We start from the raw sequence: 24,107 nt of genomic DNA, 5'->3' as shown, positions 1-24,107 counted from the left end.
CGCCGTGAGGGGAGCGCCGTGAGGGCAGCGGGGCGGGCTGAGGGGAGCTTCGGACAGCAAACCGAGCCCTTCCCGGATCTCCCTCCGAGTGGAAAAAGGGATGGCGTGTAGAGCCAGCTCTGCGCCGGGGTTCCCAGCCTGGAGAGCCCGCCCTGCTCCAGTGCTGGCAGTGACCAGGGTGGGGGTATTGCCACTGCCCGCACACAGGCTCTCCACACGCAGAAATTGTCATATTGTTAATCGCAGAAAAGCGAGGGAAAAGGCAGAATAACATTCCGGCGATATATGGTGGCTGTGAAAGTAAAGCAGCCTATGGGGAAACAGGCACTGACAAAACTGAGGCGAGGACGAGGGAAGGGAATAGTTCACAGTGCACACAGGTCTCACGGTTCCCTTCCCAGAGGGATGTCACATTGGTCCCCTTTTCCACACACCCTCTCTTTGTGCCAGTGTCAAGCATGGGCATCTCTGACTCCATTTCCCCTCAGGTTTTCCTCCAGCCAGCTTGCTCAGGTAATCCTTGTGCTCATGTTTTGTGCAGCAAGTTTTATCGGCAGTGATGCACTTCATGGGGAAGGTGAGCACAGCAGGAGCCCTCACAGGCCACAGCATGTACCTTCCAAAAAACCGAATGCACCTGGAATAATGTTTTGCTGCATTGTTCTGTAGGAGACACGGGTCCTCTGGCAGGCTGTGAGATTATTGTAGGAGCGCTCCATTTATACATTCAGATGGAACATGGAAAGGTTGACACTTCCAAGTGGGCCACATTATCACAGGCCTTTTATTTCAGCTAATAAGGGGAAGAAACACAGCACGTCCTTTTTCAAACTGACGCTTCTGAGTTATTTCAGGAGTGGGATGGAGCAAAGGGAAAATTTATCACAGGGTCCCAGCTGCACTTTGCTTAGAGAAGTGATAAAAGATGGCCTGTCACAATGCAGTGCTGCTGCCAAGGGAAACAGGAACACAAATTTCTCTATCACTGCAACCAGGGTGTCTGAATCTTTTTTTGCCTCATTTCCTTAGGAAGTGGAGCTTATGCAATTGACTTGTCCGTCCACCACATCCCTTCCTCCTCCTTCCCTGCCCTGATTTCTGAGTTTGGCTCATTTCAGTAAATGTGAGAGAGGGAAGAAGGTGCCATTCAATACAGAAAACAGCGATGGGATAGGAAAAAGACTTGCATGGATATCCCAAGAGGGAAAAATCTTTGGTATCCCACCTCCTTATGCCTTCTAAGAGCAGCCACAAAGCTTGAAAACAGGTAGCACAAGATGTACTCTTAACCTGCCACAGCACGCACTACCTCTTCCTTTTTTTAACTTATCTATTTTATCCTGAACACCTATGTATAATTTATTTTATCTTGCTACCAAAATCAAGGACAAAACGAAGTGACTCGCTGTAGTTGCCGCTGCTGCTGCGTTCTGGGGCATTCAGACCCTCAGCAGGTCTGGAGCTCTCTCGGCACTCAAATCAGCATCGTTAAAGTTCTCTAGGTACCAAACATCTGGGCCTCACAGACAACTGACCTCTGTCGAACAGGCAGCTGCGGAACGGGGTTTTGGCATGTTTTCTGAGGCAGTTTATTTAATTCTCGTAACGATGTCAGTGCCGCTCCTCACCCCAGACTGCGCGGGGTGCCCGGGCAGTGGCCGCCTGCAGATGGGGCTCTGGCAACGCGCACCGCCACCTCCCTGCCGTGTCCTGGGGACACGCACAGCCCTGGCCCCACAGCTGTCCCCTGCCAGGCACCTCTGGCATTCCTCCCACTCCTCCCAGCCCGGGGACACTGTGGGCTGTCCCCTCCGGCTGGCAGAGCAGGGCCCCTGGAGCCACTGCAGCTGGCTGTCCCCTCCCTGTGCAGCCTTCTCCTGCTCTGCTGTGGCACTGTCACCCAAGCAACTTTCTCACCTTCCTCCCCAAGGCCTGCTTTCAAAAAGGAGGTATTTATTTTAAGAGGATTTCCTTTCAATTCACAGAGAAATAAAATTTATATTAAATCAATAAGAAAGATTCCAAGAAAACACTGTGTTATGAAAGACAATTTCTTCCAATTGTTTTCTGTTAAAGGGAAGGAAAAAAACTGCTAAACTGATTTTTAGTGAGTTTATGGGCTTTTGCTGCATAGCACTAGAAGTTCAGGAGATACCAAATGTTGTAGTTAGAAGCCATTTACATCTATGTTGGGAACTGGTGACATGCTGAACTCAAGGGACAAAGAACACCTTATTTTGCTCCTCTCCAGCAATTCTGTATTGTGCACTAGCTGGAAACATGAAGAAAAATTGTGCACATTTGGGAACTCAGTGACCCTCTGTCCATGGTAAAGGGAAGCCTGTGTTTGACATATGCTTCAACTCCTCCTTCGAAATACACTATTTAACATGCTTTCTAAAAGCACTCAAATCCCTTGCCAGGTTCCATCTCCCAGGAGGGGGGGTGGTTCTGACTCTATTGTCCCTAGAAACGCTGTTTTTAGAAAGAAATGTCCCAGGGAAGTTTGCATCCCTGCACTACGTGCCATTCCTCACGCAGGGAATGGCACCCATGCTTACTGCTACATTTATGGAAATAAATCTAAATAAATCCAACTGCTAGGATTTCTCTGGAGAGCATTAGCTCCTGCCCTGCAGAGCTATGCCAGGGTATTGTCTCCTTGCACACAACCCTTCCCCTCCCTGGAGTGTGAGGTGACCAGGCTCAGTGGGCCACTGCAGAGAAGCAAAGACCAAATTAAACACCAGAGAGCTCAAACATGCTGTGAAGGAGTTAACTCCTCATGAAATAAAGCTTTAAAAGATCTGGAAAGTGGAATAATTGATCTTTGCATGGCCTTGGTGCAACACACACCCACCCGTTTCTGCTTCCTTGATGTCACTGTCACTTCTGATCTTTCAAAGTTGAATGAATGTGTTTTTGCTGACGTACTTACCAACAACTAAATATAAAATGCAGGAACAAAGCCAAATGCCCTGAAAGAATTGCTTGGGTTTGTTTTCTCCTAGAATCAACAGCAGCATGACGTCACAGTCAACATCCAGAAAGTTGTGCAATTTCCACTGGTGCTTTTGAACTGTGCAGGTCCCATGGTTCAGTGCTTTTAGAAGAGACTGTATTTCTGTTGTTGAAGTTTTCCCAGCTAGCACTTTCCCCCTCTGCTCTGCTGCCTGTGAAAGAGTCGTATGGATTCAGCAGAGAGTTCTCTATCTGCACAGGCATGTGGTACACAGGGTCCACCTTTCATTTGGCTACAGTGTTTTCACCTGAACCTCTGAAATTCTTCATGGGTGTCTTCAAAAGAAACCCCTCTCCCTTACCCTCAGCATCAGAAACTTTTACATGGATATATTCTGTACTACTATCCCATCCTGCAGGGAACAAACATACACAAGGGTTTTCTACATACGGGGAAAAGTGTTTAAAAAAAAACCCAAAAAACCCCAAAGCCACAAAAAACAAAATTAAAAAACAAAGTAAACCCCAAAACCCAAGTCTGCTGAGCTGTCAAACTTTAAGAAACATCAGCATATGTAATTACTCAGGTCTGAGCAGATTTCCAAGGGCTGCCGTGGGGTCTTGCCCAGGTTGTGCCACGAGGTTTTCAGCGCACAGAAGTGCAGTTTCTCAGAGTTGCCCCCAGCACTGATGGAGCTGCAGCTCTGCAGGGAAAAAGGATCGACTGTCCCTGCCTGAGTCAGCATCAACAAGAGCCCAGCATTTCTAGGCAGGACTGTTCTCACAGAGCAACTCCCTGGGGTGGGAAAGGCAGGGGCAGGAAACAGAGGCTATAAACAGGGCAGAGCAAGAAAAAAACAACAATTCCAGCTCACGGTAAATGATGATTTTGAAATAACATTTTTTTCTTACAAAAACATAACACTGTGCAATAACTGTGGGGTGATGCTGCATTGCACAGGGCCTGGTGAGCAGGACTTTCCCCAGTGATGCTCATGGGGCAACACAGAGTTCAGCAAGTGGAGTTTTGGGAAATGTTTGGTGGAATTAAACATTTGGCTTCTGAAAGTTTACAGCTGTGTTGCTGCAATTTCTGCAAGAATGGAAGGATTGAATTAATTAACTCAGCACCTCTCCTACATGCCAGATGCAGGGCAGAGATTTTCCTCCTAGAGTATGCCAATCCAGACAGAACAGGGACCTGTCCTGCACCTGAGTCAGAACCAACACTCTCAGCATCCTCACTGTCCCTTTTGTTATGCTGAGTGACTTTTTGCAAAGCTACATGGGCAAGAGAATTCTAAGCCATGTGCCTGCTCTGATCAAAAACCAAAACTGCAGTGTGTACAAACACAGCAGGAAAATATTTAATCTTAATTAAAAATACCCAAATGTTATCATGATATCACACTTCAAGTCCCTTTATTTGTTGAGCAACAAGCTTGATGATTCTGACAGTATAATCCTTCAAATACTGAAATATGGATAGAATTTAAGCATCCAGCTGGCTGGGGAGGGGTCTGCTATCAACTTGTGACAGTTCCTAACCAGTGCAGGAGGAGAGCACAGGTAACATGGACAGTGAAGCCAGGAACTACAGCTCCCACCCAGCACTTTGCTTCAACTTTCCCAAATTCAGGGAATTGGGTTCATATGGAAAAAACAGGCTTCATGTGGATTCAGACAAGGTGGCTTTTCTGCCCCAAGCTTCACCTGCTGTGATAAGGGGGAAGAAAACAGCCCTTTTTTTGCCCAAAAGTCGAGGCCAGTAGAACCACACCCATTATAAAGGCCTTGCTCAGATGCCACAGGAACTGGAATCATAAAGGACTGAAAACAGGCCACTAACAATTTCAAATCAATTTTATTGTCTTGAATCGGTGTTGTACAGTTTAAAGCCAAAAAAAAAGTCACACAAAACACAAATAAAAAAATGTTGACGAAGTATCAAGCATTACCTTATAAAGAACATCATCATCATACGCTCTCACAAACCTGAAGGTACGTGTAATTAGACTGAGGTTTCTTGAAATCTATTAAAGACGCCAGACACAAACGCTGCAACAGCAACAAAGCCATGACAATAGCAGGTGGACTACACTAGCAACTTCAGCAATGGTTGGGGGGTGGTTTTTGGGGTGTTTTGTTTCTTTTTTTTTTTTCCTTTTTTTTGCATACCTTATTGTCTACAAAGCAATAAATATTTTTCACAAAAAAAGTTGGTTTCACGCTACATGCAGTTAGATAAAAAAGAAAGTCACCAAAGTGATGGCAAAATAAATCACCTGTCAGATTTTGCTTTTTTTTTTTCTTTTTTTTTTCCTCCCCTGCTTTTGGGGTTATTTTGTGTGGGTTTTTTGTTGGTTTTTTATTTTATTTTATATTTTTTTTAATTCAAGCACAGTGGCTAAGTTTCAAGTATTGAGAGAAAAAAAAACAACATATATATACACGTTTGTGTTTGTGTGTGTATCTCTACCCATGCACACACATACACACACACACAGCCTTGCATGTATATACACAAACACATACATATATATCCATTGTAGGTCTGTAAACCACAATTTTTTTTCTGTTTTTTGGAGCAATATATACTTGTATACATTGAATGTGGACGATTTCGATACATTCAAGTAATGAAGTACAGCTGGAAGGTTAGTGCTGAGCTTGCCACACACACGGCTCAGAGACGTGGATCCAGGCTGGGCCTCTCCTGGCCAGGAGCCCCTGGGGCTGTGCAGGAGGCTCTGGGGTGCAGGGCTCACTACTGCAGAGTCACTCCTGGCTCGGTGTTTCCATGCTGCAGTGCAGCCCTCTGCACAGCTGGCCAAAGCCTTTTGGAAGCAGTCTGGGTCTCCTCGGCATTTCTGTCCACAACAGGCTGGGGGGGGTTGGTTGTTGCTGTCTTCTTTTTTTTTAAATTTCCTTTTTTTCCCAGGCACAAGCACAAACGGCCACAGAAGCAGCAGACTGTGAGCCAAATACTGAAGCATTTGTGAAAGCTACACTTAAGCTTCCCTGGTTGGGGCAATTGGAAATATTTTTAAATTTCTTCATTGGCACTTCTGCTCTGTGAACAGAAACACCCGTGTTGCCAAATGCGGTGCCAGCTCCAAAGCCCATGAAGTTGCTCCTGAAAACCTTGTAAAGTATCACACAGAACGTGCCAATCTTGAGAGGAAAAAAAAGCAATGAGGACTTAACCACCATGTGCAAAATATTTTTAGATCCCCAAAAACTAAGCCTGAGGTTTCGAGTTGCTTTCAAAGATGCTTTTCTGCCCAGCACTACCACAATACTGCCACGGCTCTGGAACGTCACACTCATGCTCTCACAGACAGATGGAAGGCAGGCAGCTCCCCTCTCACATACATGCTCACAGCACCCAAAGCCTCAACCACAACTCCAGCCACTCGCACCGGCAGTCGCATTTGGCTACAGAGTCTCCTTGAAAGAAATGCTGAACATAAAACTGAACTCTAAGGGATTTCTTTATAAAAAAAAAAAAAACAAACAAACCCAACAAACAAAAACAAAGCAGCAAATAACACTTCTTTAAAAATGCGTTTCCAAGTGTGTGGGATCTTAACACGCCCGTTCTTCAGCTCTTAAAAAGCAGGGAGCTTTGTAATGACTGTCCTTAAAAGAACATTTAAATAAAAACCAAATCTTGGTACTGCCAGACTGCAAGTCAGCTTTGCCTGGTGTGGAGGAGGGACAGCACAGACTCTGCAGTGCTCTTTGCCTCACACTCACGAGATACAGTACAGTTAAATACGTACAGTTACACACAAACCATATCAATATCAATATATATTCACTCTTAGGAATACATATTAATATACGCACACACATAGTGCAATAAAACAACCAGGAAGCAAGGAAAGGAATAAAAAGAACAGCATTCCTAACAGTCGTGATGTTCCTGGGTTGTTGTGTGATGCAAAGTCAACTTCTCAAAGTTCCCATAGTGTGTAAAGTGCTCCTTTGATTCACAAAGCTAGTGTTTTCAGTTTGGGGGGCTCCAGGGAAGGGGTTATTGAGCCAACAGCTGAAAGCAGGACAGCGCTAGTGCTTCCTCCAGGCAGGAATGAGCTCAACAGCCACGAGTCTTTCACATTGATCCCACTGAGCCAGGGGACCAAGGGAGGAACGGATTCATTTTGGCTTCTTACGAACATAGGAGTGTGACGCTTTCTGCTGCCCTCCTGTTTCCTGCACAGCCCCTTTCCCTGCATTGTTTGCCCATCCAGGCAGGCAGACAGGGAGCCCACACAGCAGCCAAGAGATTTCCAAGCTTCCCAGCAGCTGCACATCTTCTGCCTCCCTCAGCAAGTCTGTAGAGGTGGGAGCTACTTCACAATGCCAACTCCCTCCTCTCCAAGCACTCCAAGGCATAAACACAAGGAGAAAGGAGAGAGTGGAGGGGAGCCTCCAGTTGCCAGGGAGCTTGAAGATGCCTGGCTCTCAGCTGGAAAGGGCAAAGTACACAGACTGGCCTTTATGTCTGAACAACACACTCGGACATCAACTGAAGCCAGCAGTTTCAGCAGATCCATTGCCTGCAATGGACACAGCTCTGGAATACCCTGTTCTTAAGCAAGAGGGATAGGCAGCAGTCTTATCCTTCAAAGTGCTGGGAAGAAGCAGACTTCTATCCTTCACCCCCTCTGACAACGAGGGAGACCTTTCCACATCAGCTATATCTTCTCCCAGGCCTTCAGGCAGGGAAGTATTTGTGCTTGCTGCAGTCACACGTCCCCACAAAGGAATCTGAGTCTGTGGAACAACTTCCCAAAACGTCCAAAAACAGAACAGTGAGCAGTCCATCCTCCAGGTGTCCTACTGCCAGAATGGTTTCCCACCACAGCACAAGCTGCTGGGAATAAAGCGATCAGCTGGGGTGAGGTGCGTGAAGGAAACCACCACTGAAATCAGGCACAGAACCCCGACAGCAGAGCTGACAGCCTGCGCTCGATGCACAGCTTACCTGGGGAAAAAACACAGCACAAGCAATCAGCTTCTCATTTTCCTGCCAGTGTAAAGATCATCACTGGAAACTGAGCAAAAAAGGGAAAACAGACAGTAGAATTTCAACACATCTAAGCAGAACTTTGAGAATCATTACCAGGTACCAATGAGGCCAGTGAAGACCTGACCAGAAACACCCTGCTGGGAAAGGACAGGTCAGAGGGTTGAACTGTCAGAGCCTTGACAGTGAAAGCTGGGAGGCAGCACTTCTGACAGAGGTATCAAGATTTTACAAAGGATGACCATCCTTGAGGAAAAATTTATTCACATCCAGTTTTTGGAGCAGTTTTTGCCAGCAGGCAAAATAACTCAGGGTCTCCAGTGCCATTTGCCATGGCTTACACTGGGAGAGCCCATCCAGCATCATCAGCACCAGGTTCTCATCATGCTGGCCCCCAAGAATCTTTCAAAAGCTCTATATTTGGTGGAATTCATGCCTCTCATAGGAACACTTGCTGTATTTCTAGGTTCATCATTTTACTTTTCAGAAATATGTAATCATAGACCTGAGTTCTAAACTGAAACACACACCCACTGCTACCTATCAGGGAACTACAATCAGGAAGCTGGAACTTGCAATACCAAGGTAACAACTGGGAAAAGAAATCTATTGCATGCATTAACTGTATCTCTGGATCAAAAGATGGGATCTAGGTTTGGTAAGAAACAGTACAACAGTATTCCCTACTCACTTAACCCTCCAGTACCACACACCACCTGCCCATTTCCCTTTGTTCTCCTTCAGAGAGCCTCCTGTCACCTGTGAAAGTTGGTGATAATTAACTGAATGATTGCCTGGGAGCCAGAGATCTCTCATTACCTATCCAAGGGCTCGGTCTCCATGGACCACTCGAGCCATCCAGTGCTCTGGATGCTGGCCCAAGGCAGGCAGTGGCTGGCCAGCAGAGAGGACAGGCACATGGTGTGTCAGCTGTGGCCTCCCCCTGTGGCCACAGGGACACTTCTGGGACTGATGCAGGTGGGCTGGGATGGCTGTGGTGGAGCAGAGCCCAGACCAAGCCAAGCTGCTCCTACAGATGACGCTTATTCCCCATCCTCTCTTCCCACCACCCGCAGGGAGAGGTGACAGAGGTGATTAAACCCCAGCCATAAGGACAGGGAAGGTGTGCTCAGAGCAGTCAGTCCTTTCCCCTCCCAATGGAGAGTAACACCCCTCAGGGGACAGGGAGAGCACTGGAGAGGGGACAGCTCAGAGCAGCAGACTCCCTGGGAGAGGAGGCCCAAGGACAGCACACAGGTCACAGCTCAGCTTTCATTGTTACAGCAAGCACTTGCTGATGAGTAGAGTTTGTATCTGCTGCCTTCCCAGGCAGGCTCAGGGCTGGGGAAGCAGGCAGGTGAGCAGTCCTGGTTCAGAGATGTGCTGGAAGGAGCCCTTGCTGTGCTGACCAGCTATCTCTGCCCTGCAGCCACTGCAGGTTCATGTTCCCACGTGCTCTGTACAAAGAGATGGTTCTGGCTGGAAACCAACCCCAGGCCCCTGCTGCTGCCAAACCACTTCCTTCAGCGAGTTCTCTCACACACTGAAAGTTCTAACAAAGTGCTGGCTACTGCTCTGCATGGGAAGCTTGCAAAATGTGGCTCAGAACAGGGACCTGCATTTCTAACAGTTTTTCTGTTGGAAAAGCAGGAGGCCATGCTGTGAGGAGCTGTAACAAGCCAAGAAAGCTCTTCTATGTCCACCAAGATGTAGCCAAAGGGAAAAAAAACATGGCTCTGGGAACTGAAATTTCTGATCCATGCAGCTAAAAAGCCAACATGCTCTAGGTGGGGAAAAACCAGAAAGTCACCTAATACTCACATTTACTGATGTTTTCTATGTCCCCCTGTTCAGTGATGATGTTCAGGAGCCCCTCCATTAGCAGCAGAGCCTTGTGGTACCTCTGTGCACAGTCCTCTCTGTGGTGGAACATCTCATCCAGGGCTGCAGACTGCACCTGAGGGCAACAACCCAGTGCCAAGAGCTTACTCCCAGAGCACGTCCAGCCTTCCCAGCACAGACCCTCAGACACCCCCCTTGCCCAGCCTCCAGAGAGGAACCACCTGCTAAGGCCACCAGCAGGAACCATGCCCAACACTGCTCTGTGCTAACCCCAGTCCCAGGCACTGTGAGATTTGTACCATTTGCACAGCGTAGCTGAAGATGAGCTTCTCTGCAGTGATGCTGTTGATCCGATCCATCAGCTTCTGTTTGTCCAAGAAGAACCTCTGCAGTCTCATGTTGAGGCAGTGGCAGGAGGATACACTGGATTTGTAAAGCTCATTTAGCTTCTTCACAACTACAGTAAAAGAAATAAATGCTTAAGCACTACTCCCAGTTCTCCCTGTGCCTCCCCATCCCCACGTGCAGGACCCCAAAGGAATAACCTGGAGACAACGGGGTTCTGCTAAAGCCAAGAGACTGGCAGAAAAGCCCTGCACCAAGAGGTTCTTTTTCCTTTCCTCTGCCACCTTCACCAGTTAAAAGCCTGCACATGGCAACTCCTACACACGTCTGGTTCACCTGAGGCTGGGTCTATTTTTGTTTCCCTCAGCAGTCACAAGGCAGGAGCAGTTTGATAGTACAGGGTGTCTCTCACAGCAGCAGCAGCTACAGAGCTTCTGCTACTTGATGGGTGATGATGTGCTGTGAAGGGGTGCATGGCTCACATGTGGGAGCTCTTGGAGCATGCATCAGCAGCACTGACTAGGCAAGGGAATCTCTCCTGGGACTCTGCTGTCCCACTAGGAAAAGACACAGATGCCTGTGAAAGGCCACCTCCTCTCCTGAGCCACAGCAGCTCGTGTGGGAAGGTTATGGAATAGGGAATCAGGAATCAAAAATGACTCTGAGCGATTAAATAACAATCCACAACTGCAAGGGATGCCACAGGCTGAGTCTCCCTAGCTACATGGCATGATCTACACAGAGTACTGAACACAAACTCCCACCAACATCTGATGAGTGCTAACTCCTACACAGACATTTGAAAATCTCCACACTGCATGAAACAAGACATGCCAGCCTTGCCCAGTTCCCACACACCGAAGGACAAACGACACTACAAATCTAGAAGCTGCAATTTGCTCTGAAAAGAAGTGATTTATTTGGGTTATGACAACTTTCCTGTTAGCCTGAACTTGTGGAAGATGTGTAGCTAAATCTGGTGTATTTTGCTCCACACTGCCTGCTACAACATATGGGCACTCGTCATATTTAACTGCCATTTTTTTACACCCCATCCCAAAGCAGCACAAATACTTGCCAAGACAAAGCTCCTGGAGTAGGTGGCTGGTGGGCAAAGTATTTCAAGTGCTTCAAAAAGCTCCCTCAGGAGTATTACAATGGGAGTTTTTCCATTATTTTTTGTAATCACTGACTCACAGCCAGCTCTCACCACAGCCAGCCAGAAGCAAATGTAAAGCTGTAATACCAGCAAAGAAGTGACTGGCATTACCAGTACTTCACTTCCTGTGTTTTTGTTTCACTTGAAAAATCATCACTGCCAGGACAAGTCTCTATTTGCTGAGTAAGCACCTCCTAGGACATGCACTGTGTAATTAAGCTGGGCTTACATCAAGTACACATTAGCACCTAAGACAGATATTCAAGGAATCAGATAAGATACATCCCCCCCTTACAATTAGTGCTGAAGAGTCTCACAGGAGCACAACAATAGCTCCAAGCCATAAAGTCAGAAGAGAGGAACGCTCTCAGTGTGAATAAAGATCCAGCTGAACAAGGGGGCAATCACAAATGAGCCCCCACCACCCTGGTGGGGGGTTCACACTCACTCCACCCGCTCCACATCCTCTGTGACACTTTTAACAGTTCCATTCCAGGTGAGCCCTTTCCCCCATGAGTGCTGCAGTCCCTTACCTTGCTTGACGGTGGAGGAGAGGCACAGCTTGCCAGCTTTGATCTGCTCTATGGCCATCTGCAGCCCCGAGGACAGAAGTTCTGCCACTTTCAGGTACAGCACGAGCTGCTCTGCATAGCTGCAAAGAAAGCAGACAGATTGGTGTGACAGCAGCTCCGTGTCCCCAAGGACTGTGGGGACGTAAGGATGTGTGGGGTGGGAGGAAGTGACAGAAGCCCTGGGAGCTGGGCAGCTCTGCCCGTCCTTACCTCCACTCCCGGCTCAGGAGGCTGATCTGGTCGGCCACCACGCTCTCCTGGAGCTGGTACTCCGATGTCACTGAGCTGCTCATGTCACTGGAGCTGCCCTTCAGAGCAGCAATTTCCATCACATAGTGCACGAAGGCCAGCGTGAAGCGCAGGCTGCGCAGGATGTCCGTGTGCTCTTGCTGTTGAAGGGATGCCAAGGCGGGGTTACAGGGACAGCTGCTCACCTGAGCTGTGCCAGCAACCCACTCCAGATTACAGAAACAGTGCCTCACCACCCCCTTACACCTCTGCTTTGGGCCAAACTCAGCCTGGCCCAGTTCCTCTTCCACAGTAACAGCAGCAAACAAGAGCCCCAGGCCAGAAATTTCTAGACAGCTCCCTGGAGAAGCTGGTGATATTTACTCTAAAATTACAAGCTCCCTTCCCAAGGAGCATCCCAGCTCTGTGGGATTCTTTCAGAAGTCAGCCAGGAAGGGGGAGAGACCATCTGCACCATAAGCCCAGCTCTTGTTCCTACTACAACAATGCCAATGTGGATTTCATGAGAGTGAAAATCTCCTATACCACAAAAAACTAACAAGGTGCCTCCCACCCTACATCCCAGCCTTCATCCCCTCCCAGTTCAGTGCAGGGAGCCTTGGGTGAGCTTCTTTGAGGAGACAGCAAGGACAGCCTTTTATCTGCAACTCCTGCCCAGCTGGTGAGGGAAGTGCTCACACCAAGTGCTGTGGTCATTTCAGAGCAGTTCTTCCTCTGCTATTACAGATCAAAAGGGATTATCCCATTTCTGGGAAGCTGCATTGCTTAAGTCACTGCAACCAGTTCTGGGAAGTTAGTATTTGTGGAAAAACTGAATGCCTGTGGGTCTGCAAAGTGAATTGCTGCCTGGGTCAGATGCTGACTTCATTGTCTGTACTCTGTTGAGAAGTGGGTAACCTGGTCTTCAAAGATTCACTGGCTCAGTTCTCTCAAAGGTGGTAAAGATGTTTCCTACATGAATTTACCAGAAAACCCCCATGCTCAAGATCTGAGAGCCTCTTTCTTTTCTTCACTGGCTCAGGCACTTGGCTGCTCAGGCAACTTTGACTATCTGGAACATGAATCTTTCCCTCCCACTACCTTGCTACCTGGACAGTCCAGTATGGTGAGGAAGTGTTATCTCCATCTTCCTCAATCTTCTTTAAAAGCAGAGGAGGAACTTGGAGATTAAGTAATTACCAAGTCATACAAGAAGTTTGTGGCAGAGCAGGAAACTGCTGAGATCTTGCAGGTCTCTCAGCCTATTATCTCTAACCCACAGACAGTCCTTCCTCTGCCTACAGTCAGCTTCTGCTAACTGTGCTGGCATTTATGGCCTCATTTGCCATCACAAGTCTTCTGTAGCCATCTCTGTATTGTGTTTTTAGAGCACTGCAAAAGAAATTAAACCCCAGCCTCCAGTATGCCTTGTCTGCACCTAAAGAAACTTTCATAAAAGACAGAAGAACCACCCACCCAAATGCAACAGCACTGCTCAAGATAAACAAGGGCACCTGAACAGTAAGGCTTCAGTGCCTGAAAGATGAGCAGAAATCAGAAAACCTTCCAGGTTTGCATTCTGGCCAATTCCACAGAGCACAAAAGGGTCTTGAAATCTGCTGTAAAGGTTTTGTGACATGTGAACGGATTCCTGTGCTCAGCAGGAACAACGACTGAAGCCAAATGACTCATTACAGCCAGAGAAGCTGAGTGCTATTCCAAGGACAACTGATACTTCCTTAGGACACTTCTCTTCTCAGACCAGCATCTGAAGTGGTGGCAGGGCCCCAAACTCCTGTCAGTTCACACAGGTAGGATGCTCAGTTAAACTGACTGCTATTATCATCACATCACTGCTGGAAGCCTTTGCCCTGTGGCTTTACAGGTAATGAAGCCAACAAATGCAATCCAATGCAGAACTGACAGAAAAAACGAGCTCAACAAAATCTGAAGTAGAAGAGCAAACCCACATCCTTAAAACAATGTGTGCATATCTCTCTTGGTGTCTTGGGGTTTTCAGCAGCACCAGCAAGTGTCAGACACAAAGAGCCTTCTCCTGTCCTAGACAGCCCAAGGAAGGATCACAAGCAGAGCCAAAAGTGTGACTGAATCTGCCTCCCACCTCCACTGCAAATGGGCAGCCTGACCTACATTTCAAATATATCTCTCAGCTATAACAGCATTTGCTCTGCTTCAGCCTGCAGAGAAGGGGAGCCTGGCAGCCTTTCAGCTCCAGAATCTGGTTCAGCTCTTCTGGTGGAGAACACGGTGTTCCCCATGCCCCCAGTAGGAACAGAAGTGTCAGGTTTACTTTGTTTTCAGATCCTTTCAGTGGAGACCACATCACTGCTGACTCCCCAAGTGCACCAGGCAGGCACCTGACACACTGAGCTACTCACGTTCTCAGGTCAGCCAGTAATGCTGAGCCTTTTTGAAAGGAGAGGCCCAAAGCAGGCAGGTTTGCTTCAGAGGCCCCTAATACAGAATGCCTTGGATAACTGATCTTCCAACCTGTGATTTCAACTTTGGAAATGGGGAATTTTAACCCCAGTCATGAGCTGTTACATGGACTAAAGGGCTTGGTGCTAAATATGCCCTGGGCTTTCTTAACACTCTACTGGCCATGTGGTCTTGGAACTTGCTGCCTTTTTTGCTCCACCTTAGGAAGCAAAGCACGGAGTTGTCTGGACTTGCTTTACTTTTATTCCCTGTCCTTTGCCCCTGGGATATACCCACCTCCATGAGTGTTTCTTCTGGCAGCTCTGGTGCCTCAAATGTAACAGCACCTTCCAGGTTGGCAGTGATGGGATCAGCAAAAGTGTACCGGAGACTGGAGGGGCCCTCCAGAGCCTCCCCAGCAGCTCCCACTGCCAAGTGCCTCCCGCTGAAGGAGCCTCCAGAACTGAGAGAGCTGGAAGACCCCACTGTGAAGAAAAACAGACAAAGGAATTAACTGGAGCTATTAACAGCAGGCCAGGTAGACACTCCTCATGCAGGAGACAGAATTTTGTAGGATTCACAATCCTGGATCTGACAGGAACCAGCAAGAGGTACTTTGGAGGAAGATGCAAGGACTCTGGGTGCAGAACAACCACTCCCCACCATAAGCTCATTAGTGACCCAGGCAGAACAGCTTACAAGCTCAGGCAGATTTAAAGCACCTTCCAGAAGGATGATCATTTACGGAGACAATTCAGAAGAAATTGTTTTCCCTTTTTTTGGCTAAACCCTTACTGAATTTGGCTAAATCCTTTCTGAATTGGGCTGATCTTTATCATACACTGTCACAGCCAACTTCCCCACCACGGAGCAGCACAGTTTGAACTGTGGCTCCCTGCCTTTTTGCTATTACTGAATGAGCACTCTGATAAGTGATGGTTCTAGAACATCCTGTATGCAAGCCAGAAGAGTTTTCCATTAAAAGCCCTGCACTTTTGCTTTTCCCTCTTTACAAATAAGAGGCTGGGCAGAGAATGAGTGACCAGCTGAGTCAAAACCCTAACCCCAGGGTACTGGAGACCCTGTAGGTATGGTGTCCATCAGACAATTCCTTCATCATCAGCCTTTCCCCTTCTTGACCACTGAATCCACGCTAGGAGCACAAAGGAGATTTTGTCTCAGAGTATTCACAATACATTCACCACTTCCAGAGGCTTTCCTACCCCTGGCACACTGCCACAGAGGGAAACTTTCTGTCTAATGGGAGATGCCAATACCAGCTCCAACACTGCTAACTCTACCCAGGTGGTATTCTCCACTCTCACTGGTCCTTTGGAGGAAGATGTTTCTCTTCTAACTACAGGTTTAATTTACTGCCCTACCCTGTCTTCAAAAGGTTCAGCAATATAATAATGCACAACTGATCTGCAGAGAGGCACAGCCTCTTTTCCTCTCCAAAGCTCTCTCCATGTTGGCAGCAATGCTTCAAAGCTAAGTGGATCATCAAAGACAGGCAGAGTATTTCCAGTTCTCTCAGAGACAGGAGAGGACCTACAACATACATTCTGGATGCCCTGTAATTCCAAGAGGCTGTTTGCAGAAATTGTTAGGATGACTCACAGAAAGGCTCTGCCTTTAGTACTGTCCTTACTCATGGTTTGTCCAAGTACTTGGGGTGAGAAGATCCAGTTTGCAAATCCCCCCTTTTCACCATTAACTCTGTGCATTAACTATAACATGAGGAGTTCTTGCACAGGCCTAATAAAAAACCTTGTCCTGCAGCATTGCTTTGGTCACCCTGACCTAACACTGTGTGTGCTGCAGGTTCACTTTGAACAGCCTCCTATCCCAGCTGACATCCTGACTGTTGGGCAGACCCTTGAGCACCTGAGTATCAACCTGCTGTAATCTGGTGCTTGGATCTGCTTTCAGATTGCTATTATTCCTGAAAAGCAACACAGGAATCTGAATCTTCTATCCATCACATTGCAGTAGTAGCTGGAGGCTGTAGCCAGTAACCCCACTGTGCTACAGACCCCTCACACAGTTTTTTTAAGAGTCTTAAAGCTCACTCTCCAAATAAATGAGACAAAGAAAAAATTGTGGCTCCAATCTGCCAGGCAATCAAAGACATGAGTGGTTTTAGTTAAGATGGAAATACAAGTTTAACACAAGAACCAAGCCCCATCCCAGTCAAGCAGCTTATTGATGGTCACATCCAAACTTTCTCTGCAGTAATTGAGAACAAGAGAGTCAAGAACATTCAGATGAGGAACGGCCAAGACAAAAAAAAAACCCAGCCAAATATGCAAATCAAAATGCATCCAAATATTTTCTTAAGCCAAACATAGACTCCAACTCCCAGACACTCTATCCCAAAAGGGCCAATTACCACAGCCTCAGCTGCTGGCTGATGAGGCCAGAGCACTGGTGTCTTATACAGGGAGTATCTGTCAAGCAGGAGTGCATCTCCCCATCTCCAACCTAAGCAGCTCAGAGCATAAGTAACACCTCTAATAGTTTTGCACACAGAGCCCTCCTGGCCCTTTCCCAATATTCCTTGTGCACTGAAATTGTTTGGCACAAATAATCATGCTCATCTTTTATAGCTCATCCAAAACCCACAGGGAGAACAATCAGAACACAACACAGTCTTTACATTTGTTGACCTCTCAGCAACAGTGGTTCTGTGAACAGCTGCAGCACTATTCCTGAAGCAGAGAGCAATAAAGAAGAAGTTTGCCTGTCTCTTACAGTACTGGAAAATCACTCTGGCACTAATGCCAGTGCAAACAGCAGCAACAACTGGGGCTGGCAGGAGTCAGCACTAGAGCCTCAAAGGTGCTGAGACCAGCTGAGCTTTACAGATTGCTCTGAGCAGCCTTCTGCCATCACCAGTGCCCTGCAGCAAGGAACGCAACACATCTCTCTGTCCCCAGGCATTCCCTCTGGAACAGGCAGGTAGGTATGGCCCTTTACCTGAAAACATCCTGGTCCTCGTGGTCTGTGGGGGGGTTGTTCCACTGGGAGGGGATCCGACAGTAAAAATCACTGGGGATGGGCTGGCAGAGCCCCCAGCCCGGGCACCAGAGTGCAGGGTCCCTCCGTAAGCACCTGAGGGAGCTGGGGAGACAGCATTGCAGACCGGCATTACAGGAAGGTTACTCAGCACGGGTGCCTCGCCCAGAGGGTGTGTTCCTGCACCCTCTCCTGGGACTCAGTGGGTACCAGCACAGGCCAGTGAGGCGTCCCCAGCACCACGGGCCACAGGACAGAGCCTGGGCAGCGCCAGCCACTGCTGCAGCTGCTGTCGCTCCTCGCTGCCTGGCCTGCACGCCCAGAACACCCACCCCTGCACAGCCATTCACACTCCAGCCACCTGGCACCAAGCCACCACCTCCACAGGTTATCACACTCAGAAGGGGCCAAAAGAGGAAGCCCTGCCTACAAAAATCACACCACTGTCCAAGAGTTACACAACACACACAGCCCACAGAGCAGGGGAAAGCAAACACCACTGCACTCCTCACACATGGCACTTGCTTCCTGTGCCAAGAGCCACCAGCAAAGCAGCCTCCCATTTGCAGGAGGGGTGTAGGCAAACCCCAACCCAGGACATCCTGCCATATCTGCCTGGCCTCCCCACCTACCTGCAATTTCCATTGGCTTCTCATTGTTCAGGCTGTCGCTGCTGCCAGCTTCCGAGATCTGTGCCCCAAAGGCTGCCTTCAGAAGCAGGTCAGTGAGCCTGCCTGTGCTCAGAGATCTAAAAAGAGTACATACAACATGATGCTGAAAGTCAACAGGTGCAAGGTGTCAGCTAACTTCACTTCTTTGTGCTATTCCTGGTCCACAACCACTTAACACTACACAGTAAACAGTCTGGAGCTGAAAAAACCACTCTTTCAACAGACCATCTGAAGCACCTCCTGCTACTTGTAGAAAGCACAAAACTATCATGATTAACTGCAGTAATGCAAGTCCTCACTATGTTAATACAACACAATTTGGTTTTGTTGAAAATAATGGAAATTAACATCAGAGGACTCCTCCAGGACACTGGGGAAAGCTGCAGTGTGCAGAGAGGCATGTAAGAAAAACTCAACAGCAGCACCTGAGTGACTTTGTATCCTGCAGTGCTCATGACAGGCAGCACCTGGCTTTCCAACAGATGTCTCTTCTCAAGACCTGTGCCACTGTTTGATGGAGGAGGAACACCCAGAACAGCCTCTCCTCCATGACAGGCCCCACAGAGAGCGAGCCAAGCATCTGATCAATGCTTGTCTGGTAACAGAGTCCTGCATCCCCATTTGATGAAACTCTGAACATGGTGTGAAGCTGCAGACAGGCTTTCATTTTAAAAAATACAGGCCATGGCCTCTCCCTTTAGAGGTAGACTTTTAAAGTCTGCACCATACCTGTTTGCAATCCAAAGGTGCTAGCAGATAACTACACAATGTTTACAGATGTCTCACTACAACTTCAGCATCAGCTGGGGTTTGGAATTTGCCCCATCTGTCCTTTATTGAGGAATGAAGCAGACTGCAGCTCACCTGCCCTTGATCTCTTCCACAGGCCTCAATCCCAACCCAGTTTGCTGGCAGTGGAAATGACCCATCTCCTTCAGATCTGGCAAGGTCTTGTTCCGTGTTGGAGTCATCATGACCCCCTGATGGGCCAACAGGGTGAGGAGATTCTGGGAACTTGGGGTTTTGGGAAATTCAAATGGGGACACAGCCTAAGAAGAGTAGATAGAACAGAGATCCATATTTAAAATGAAGGAGGAAGGTTCCTCTTGGTCTCCATTTGTTTATCAAAATTAAACTGTTTAACAACCTGCCTGAAATAAGGGTAGAAATCCCTCTCCCAACAGTTACTTGTCCCAGAAAGGCTAAAACAAAAGGACAACAAACTGCTGAGAATTTTGTAAGCAGAGGAAATGCTGTCACAGTGCCTGCTCCCCATGAGGCACAGAGCTGTCACAGGCTGCTGGCTCTGCTGGGGATTCCTGCTGGACACACGCTTGTGTCACAGCCGGGTCACCATGTCCCCAAGGGCTGGATGCTCCAGCCATTGGGGAGCTCCTTCCCCTGCCTGCTCCCAAGGCTGGGCTCTGCTCAGCTGCTGCCAGGGCAGAGCTGCCCACGGTAAGTAGGACATCACCCCATTTCAGATCACTGCACAGCCCTCACAGGATAGGAGCCAAGGCTGATAAATCCAGGTCAGAGTTATCTGCTCCTGCAGTAGCTCATCCCCAAATCACCCAGAAGATCAAGCTGTGAGAGGCCCAAAAGCAGACTCCTGGGCATACCTTTGTAGGGGAGCCCATTATTGTTGGCAAAGGACTTCTCTGCATGAACTCAGAGAGCTTTGGTGAGGATCGGAGCTGCCGGCAGTGCTGCAAGCCATGGATCTGCAGAGGCTGGCTGACTGGGGTATGACCAAAGTGAGCAACAAGAGGATCAGAGTGCTGCTTGGTTATCTTCTGCCTGCAGGAATGCAAATCCGACAGGTTGGGAGCACTGTGGAGCCGGGAGCCCATCCCTCGAGGAGACTGTTCGGGCGCCAAGGAACCTGGAGGGCACAGAGTGACAAACCACATCACTGCTGCTTCTAACACAGACAGACAGCCTGATCCCAGGACCTACAGCTCAAACAGCTGCAGATCAAAACTTTCTATGCCTGAGCATGGTACTGAGAAGAGCCACAGCACTGCTAGGCCTGGTCATGTTTTGAGTCTGTGGGAGGATGAGATATGAACAACAATGGAAATTTAAGCTCAGCTTCTTTCTTTCATTGCCACCCATTCAGAGACACAGAACCTGACTGTCAGAGCTCAGCAGCAAGGAAACTACACATCAGCAGGCCTCTTGGCAGAGGGGGTGTTGGGGGTCTTTGAGATGCTTTTCCTTCACTCAATCCACTGGTTTCCAAGTCCCAAATCTGAGTTTTTGTGACACGGGGTCTGTCAGAACTGGAAGATGCTGGCTGAAGGGATGTGAATGGATCAACCCCAACTCCCACCAGCACACCGAGATCCTGGCTGGCCAAACATCCAGAGAAGCTGCTGAAGCAACCAACCCAACCTAGAATGCCCTGAGACAGTTCTGCCTTTATCCATAGGAATAATGAAGGAAGGCAATGACCAACGCACCAGCAGCAGGAACGCGGCTTCTCACTTCTGCTCCGAGAGAAGACGGGATAACAGTCTGGCTGGGCTGCTCTGGGATTGTTCCAACTGTGAAGAAATGAAATAAAAATAAGTTAATTCAATATGAAGTTTTCATAGGCAAGAACAGCACTATGCACCACCTGTTTAGAGAAAGATGCCAGTTATCTCTTCCATCTTCTAAGCCCTAGCTGTGTGGTGAGAGGATCCTCAACTCCTGTAAAAGGAGGTAAAAAAAACCTCTGCCTGGTATTATTTCAGCAAGTTTTAGTCTGACTTTACAGTGACATTAGTTCAGAGGAATAGAATATGAATATTCTGTATTTCCCCATCAGCAAGGACTAAAAAATACAGGATTGGAGACACCAGGGATATAGAACAACTCATTATATCAGCGTGTTCTTTTACAGAAAACAGCAAATTGCATCCATTGCACATTGGGGTTTCTCTTGTCTCTTTCCACTTGAAATGCTTGTTAGCATCTAGATCAGGTTAGCAATATTCAGCCAAAACTTTTCAGTCTGGAAGTTCAAGCCCTTTCAAAGCTGGTCAGAATTTGCTTTGGCAATAATTGGCTTACATTTGTTCTCACCCCAACCTGAGCCAGTAAAAAGACACTTTGCACTTACAGACACCCTCTTCTGAGGGCAGCAAAATGTTTGATGCAGGCACCAAAGCAAAACTTGCCTCTCCTGGGGCTAACAGTTATTTTTCTCTCTGTTTTCACTGAGGTCAAAACACTTGTCAAATCATCTGTGGAGAAGAACCACAGGGGAACACAACAATCTCAACTCTCTATGACCTGGCAGCTACAACTGGTCAAAAGCTCCCTCTTCAAAGGAAAGAGGAAAATGATTTTATTAGGACAGCAATGTGCCAGCTGACATCTTACCTTGTGGTGATGGCATAAAGGGCTTGGCACCACCAAAGGAGAGCTTTTTAGTGCTGGGCATGGATCCATGCTCTCCAGGATAAGGAGGGGAAGCACCAGTTTTGGGAAAACCAAGAGGACTTGTACTGCTGGACCTCCGGACCGTACCAGACCTTACAGGAAACAAGAGAAGCACACAGGTTACTCCAGAGGCCAGTACAGAAGAGGAAGGAAATCACCCAACACACACTCAGTTACTCTCATAAAAGCAGAGCTTCATGACTGTTCATCCTGGATTAAAATCCCACTGTTCTAGGACTACACCGAAACAATTAAGATGATAATCCTTGTTCTCAAGAGTTTTAATTCAAATTAATGAAAAGAACAATCGAGGTTAGCTTAGCTGCAAGCAGGACAATCATTTCTCACACACACTGCAGATGCTTGCAGGACATCAATCCTGAACAAGTCAAAATTTCCTATCTTGTCATGTCCAAGATGTTTATGGTAGGCAGTGTCTCTAGAATGCCCTGAGAGGGCTTTATTCAACCTTCAGTCAGAGCAGCCTTTAGGCAAGAAAGCTCTGGGCTCAATGCCGAGGCAAAGTGTGCCAATGCATTGCTCTGCAACAGAGCTTGGACTCAAATCAGGAGCTACAGAGCAAAACAGCAAAACACAAGTGTGTGGCTGTCAGATCTGAAACACTTCACAAATACCCAGAGGAATTTGGGTTTTGGGGTTGGACAGTCAGAATTGCCTGTCTCAACGCCTTCAACTCCTTGCAAAGGCTCAACTTAGGGAGTTAAAATTAATTTGTAAAGCCCACACATGCAGGAACGTTGAGTATTAGCCAGTGCTAAAATGAAACAGAAGAGGAAACACGTGGGAAAGTGAGTACATCCATCAGTCTGGAGAAAGATGGGATTATTGCATACTAATTAATTATTTCTCAACATGTTAATCTTTTCACCATCATTAAGAACACACAACCTACATTGTAATGCCATTCTGCCTCTACAGGCTCCTTCACTAAGATTCCCATTACATTCCTCCATATAAGAACACAGTCTCTTCATCAAGTCTTTAATTCTATTCTCAACTTGGAAACATTTTTTCACATGTTACAAGGACATTTGTCTCAACCAGTAGGTGTTTTTCTGGACAGGAATCAAAAACCCTCTGCTCTTGAGTCACTGAAAGATGCTAAGGTATCCTGCCTGCTCTGCCAGGGATGCTGCATTTATCTGTCCTCATGTATCTGAACAGAAGGAACAAAGGATGTGAGTTTCAGCAATGCCAGGAATGGCAGAATCATCCTGATGAACTGTCAGTAAATCTACTCAACAATAGTTCTAGGTGTGTATTTCACTTTATGCCACATTTTAGAAAATAAATACATTTTGAAAAATAAATCTATTTCAGTAGTTGATCTGCCAGCCTCCCTGCCCCTATTCAATGTGTTACCACATTCTGCAGCCAAGTAAATCCATGCTATAATCACATGCTTAGAAAAAAGGAAATACTTGAAAATTTTAACCTAAAAATCACTTCTCTTCAGGTTGCTCCAGATTCAGAGGCTAATGCTCATCAAGTGCCTGGCCCTGAAGCAAAATGAATTTCCAAAGAGAAAAGTGAGAAGACACCTAAATATTCAGTGGCAGAAAGTATTGCCCTGCCATGTTTTTAATTCTCCAGACCATGAGCCATGCAGAAGGCTGAATTTTATCTATCAGGAACTTGCAGAAGAAAACCACCAGGTGACTGCTGCTGCTGGAAGATGTGGAATGTCAGATGCCACCCTAGAGACCTGGGGTAAGCCAGCAGATGAGCAGGCCAGGTGATGTGGCCAGAGGCACATACATCTAATTAGCATCTCACCAAGCCACACATCTGTCCACAACCACACCACAGTTCACAGGCACACAGCAGCCAGTCAGGTGACAAGGGGACATTTCTCACACACCAGAGTGTACGTCAAGGTTTGCAATCAAATGACTCAGCAAGCATGACTCTGCACTTGGCCTGTTTGATACACCTGATGGAAAAGTGGAATCACACACTAAATGCCTGGTGGAGTTTTCTCCTGCCATTCCTGAAGGGTGTCTACTGAACCTGCTGATTAGAGGAAGTGATGGCCAGAGATAAGTATGGCTTCCTGGGGCAGAAAAAACATGACGCCAGAGATGCTGAGAAGATGCTAAAAGCAGCCTGTGAGTCACCCTGATTGGGCCCATTCCTCGAGTTCCTGTGCAGGGACATGCCAATCTCAGCATTACACAGAGGTGATTAAAAGGAGCAAAACATGGCAGTTTGCTCCTTGACTGTGGGCTGTAAGCCTCAGCTCAGCAGCCCATCACCAGGTCTGGGGTTGGCACAGCACCTTCCCCAAAGTTTTCTCTTTATACTTCACAGGGATAATCAGGACTTTTGTGAGGTCCAAAACCAACAGCATCCACAAGTTTTGCTGTCAAAAACACAAGGCACTT

The 24,107-nt window shown here is 47.5% G+C and overlaps 1 protein-coding gene across 4 annotated transcripts in view; it reads right to left on the bottom strand.

Moving 5' to 3' along the window:
• Window positions 1-4,806: 4,806 nt before the first annotated feature.
• ULK1 (unc-51 like autophagy activating kinase 1) overlaps window positions 4,807-24,107 on the bottom strand; it is a 76,118-nt gene continuing 56,817 nt past the window's right edge. For all 4 annotated transcript variants that reach the window (XM_015644065.3, XM_033518079.1, XM_033518080.1 and 1 more), the window contains exons 18-29: window positions 21,643-21,794; window positions 20,736-20,819; window positions 19,893-20,155; window positions 19,135-19,319; window positions 18,232-18,347; window positions 17,561-17,704; window positions 14,879-15,066; window positions 12,125-12,303; window positions 11,876-11,994; window positions 10,138-10,295; window positions 9,818-9,953; window positions 4,807-7,954 (exon numbers count right to left, since the gene is read on the bottom strand). In XM_015644065.3, coding sequence (XP_015499551.1) covers window positions 7,899-7,954; window positions 9,818-9,953; window positions 10,138-10,295; window positions 11,876-11,994; window positions 12,125-12,303; window positions 14,879-15,066; window positions 17,561-17,704; window positions 18,232-18,347; window positions 19,135-19,319; window positions 19,893-20,155; window positions 20,736-20,819; window positions 21,643-21,794 — 1,780 coding nt within the window. In that variant the 3' untranslated portion in view covers window positions 4,807-7,898. The remainder of the gene's footprint in view (window positions 7,955-9,817; window positions 9,954-10,137; window positions 10,296-11,875; window positions 11,995-12,124; window positions 12,304-14,878; window positions 15,067-17,560; window positions 17,705-18,231; window positions 18,348-19,134; window positions 19,320-19,892; window positions 20,156-20,735; window positions 20,820-21,642; window positions 21,795-24,107) is intronic.

This window comes from Parus major, chromosome 15 (genome assembly GCF_001522545.3).
Source record: "Parus major isolate Abel chromosome 15, Parus_major1.1, whole genome shotgun sequence".
Classification (NCBI taxonomy): domain Eukaryota; kingdom Metazoa; phylum Chordata; class Aves; order Passeriformes; family Paridae; genus Parus; species Parus major.
Note: the sequence above shows the minus strand (reverse complement) of the source record. Positions and strands in the feature narration are given on the sequence as shown.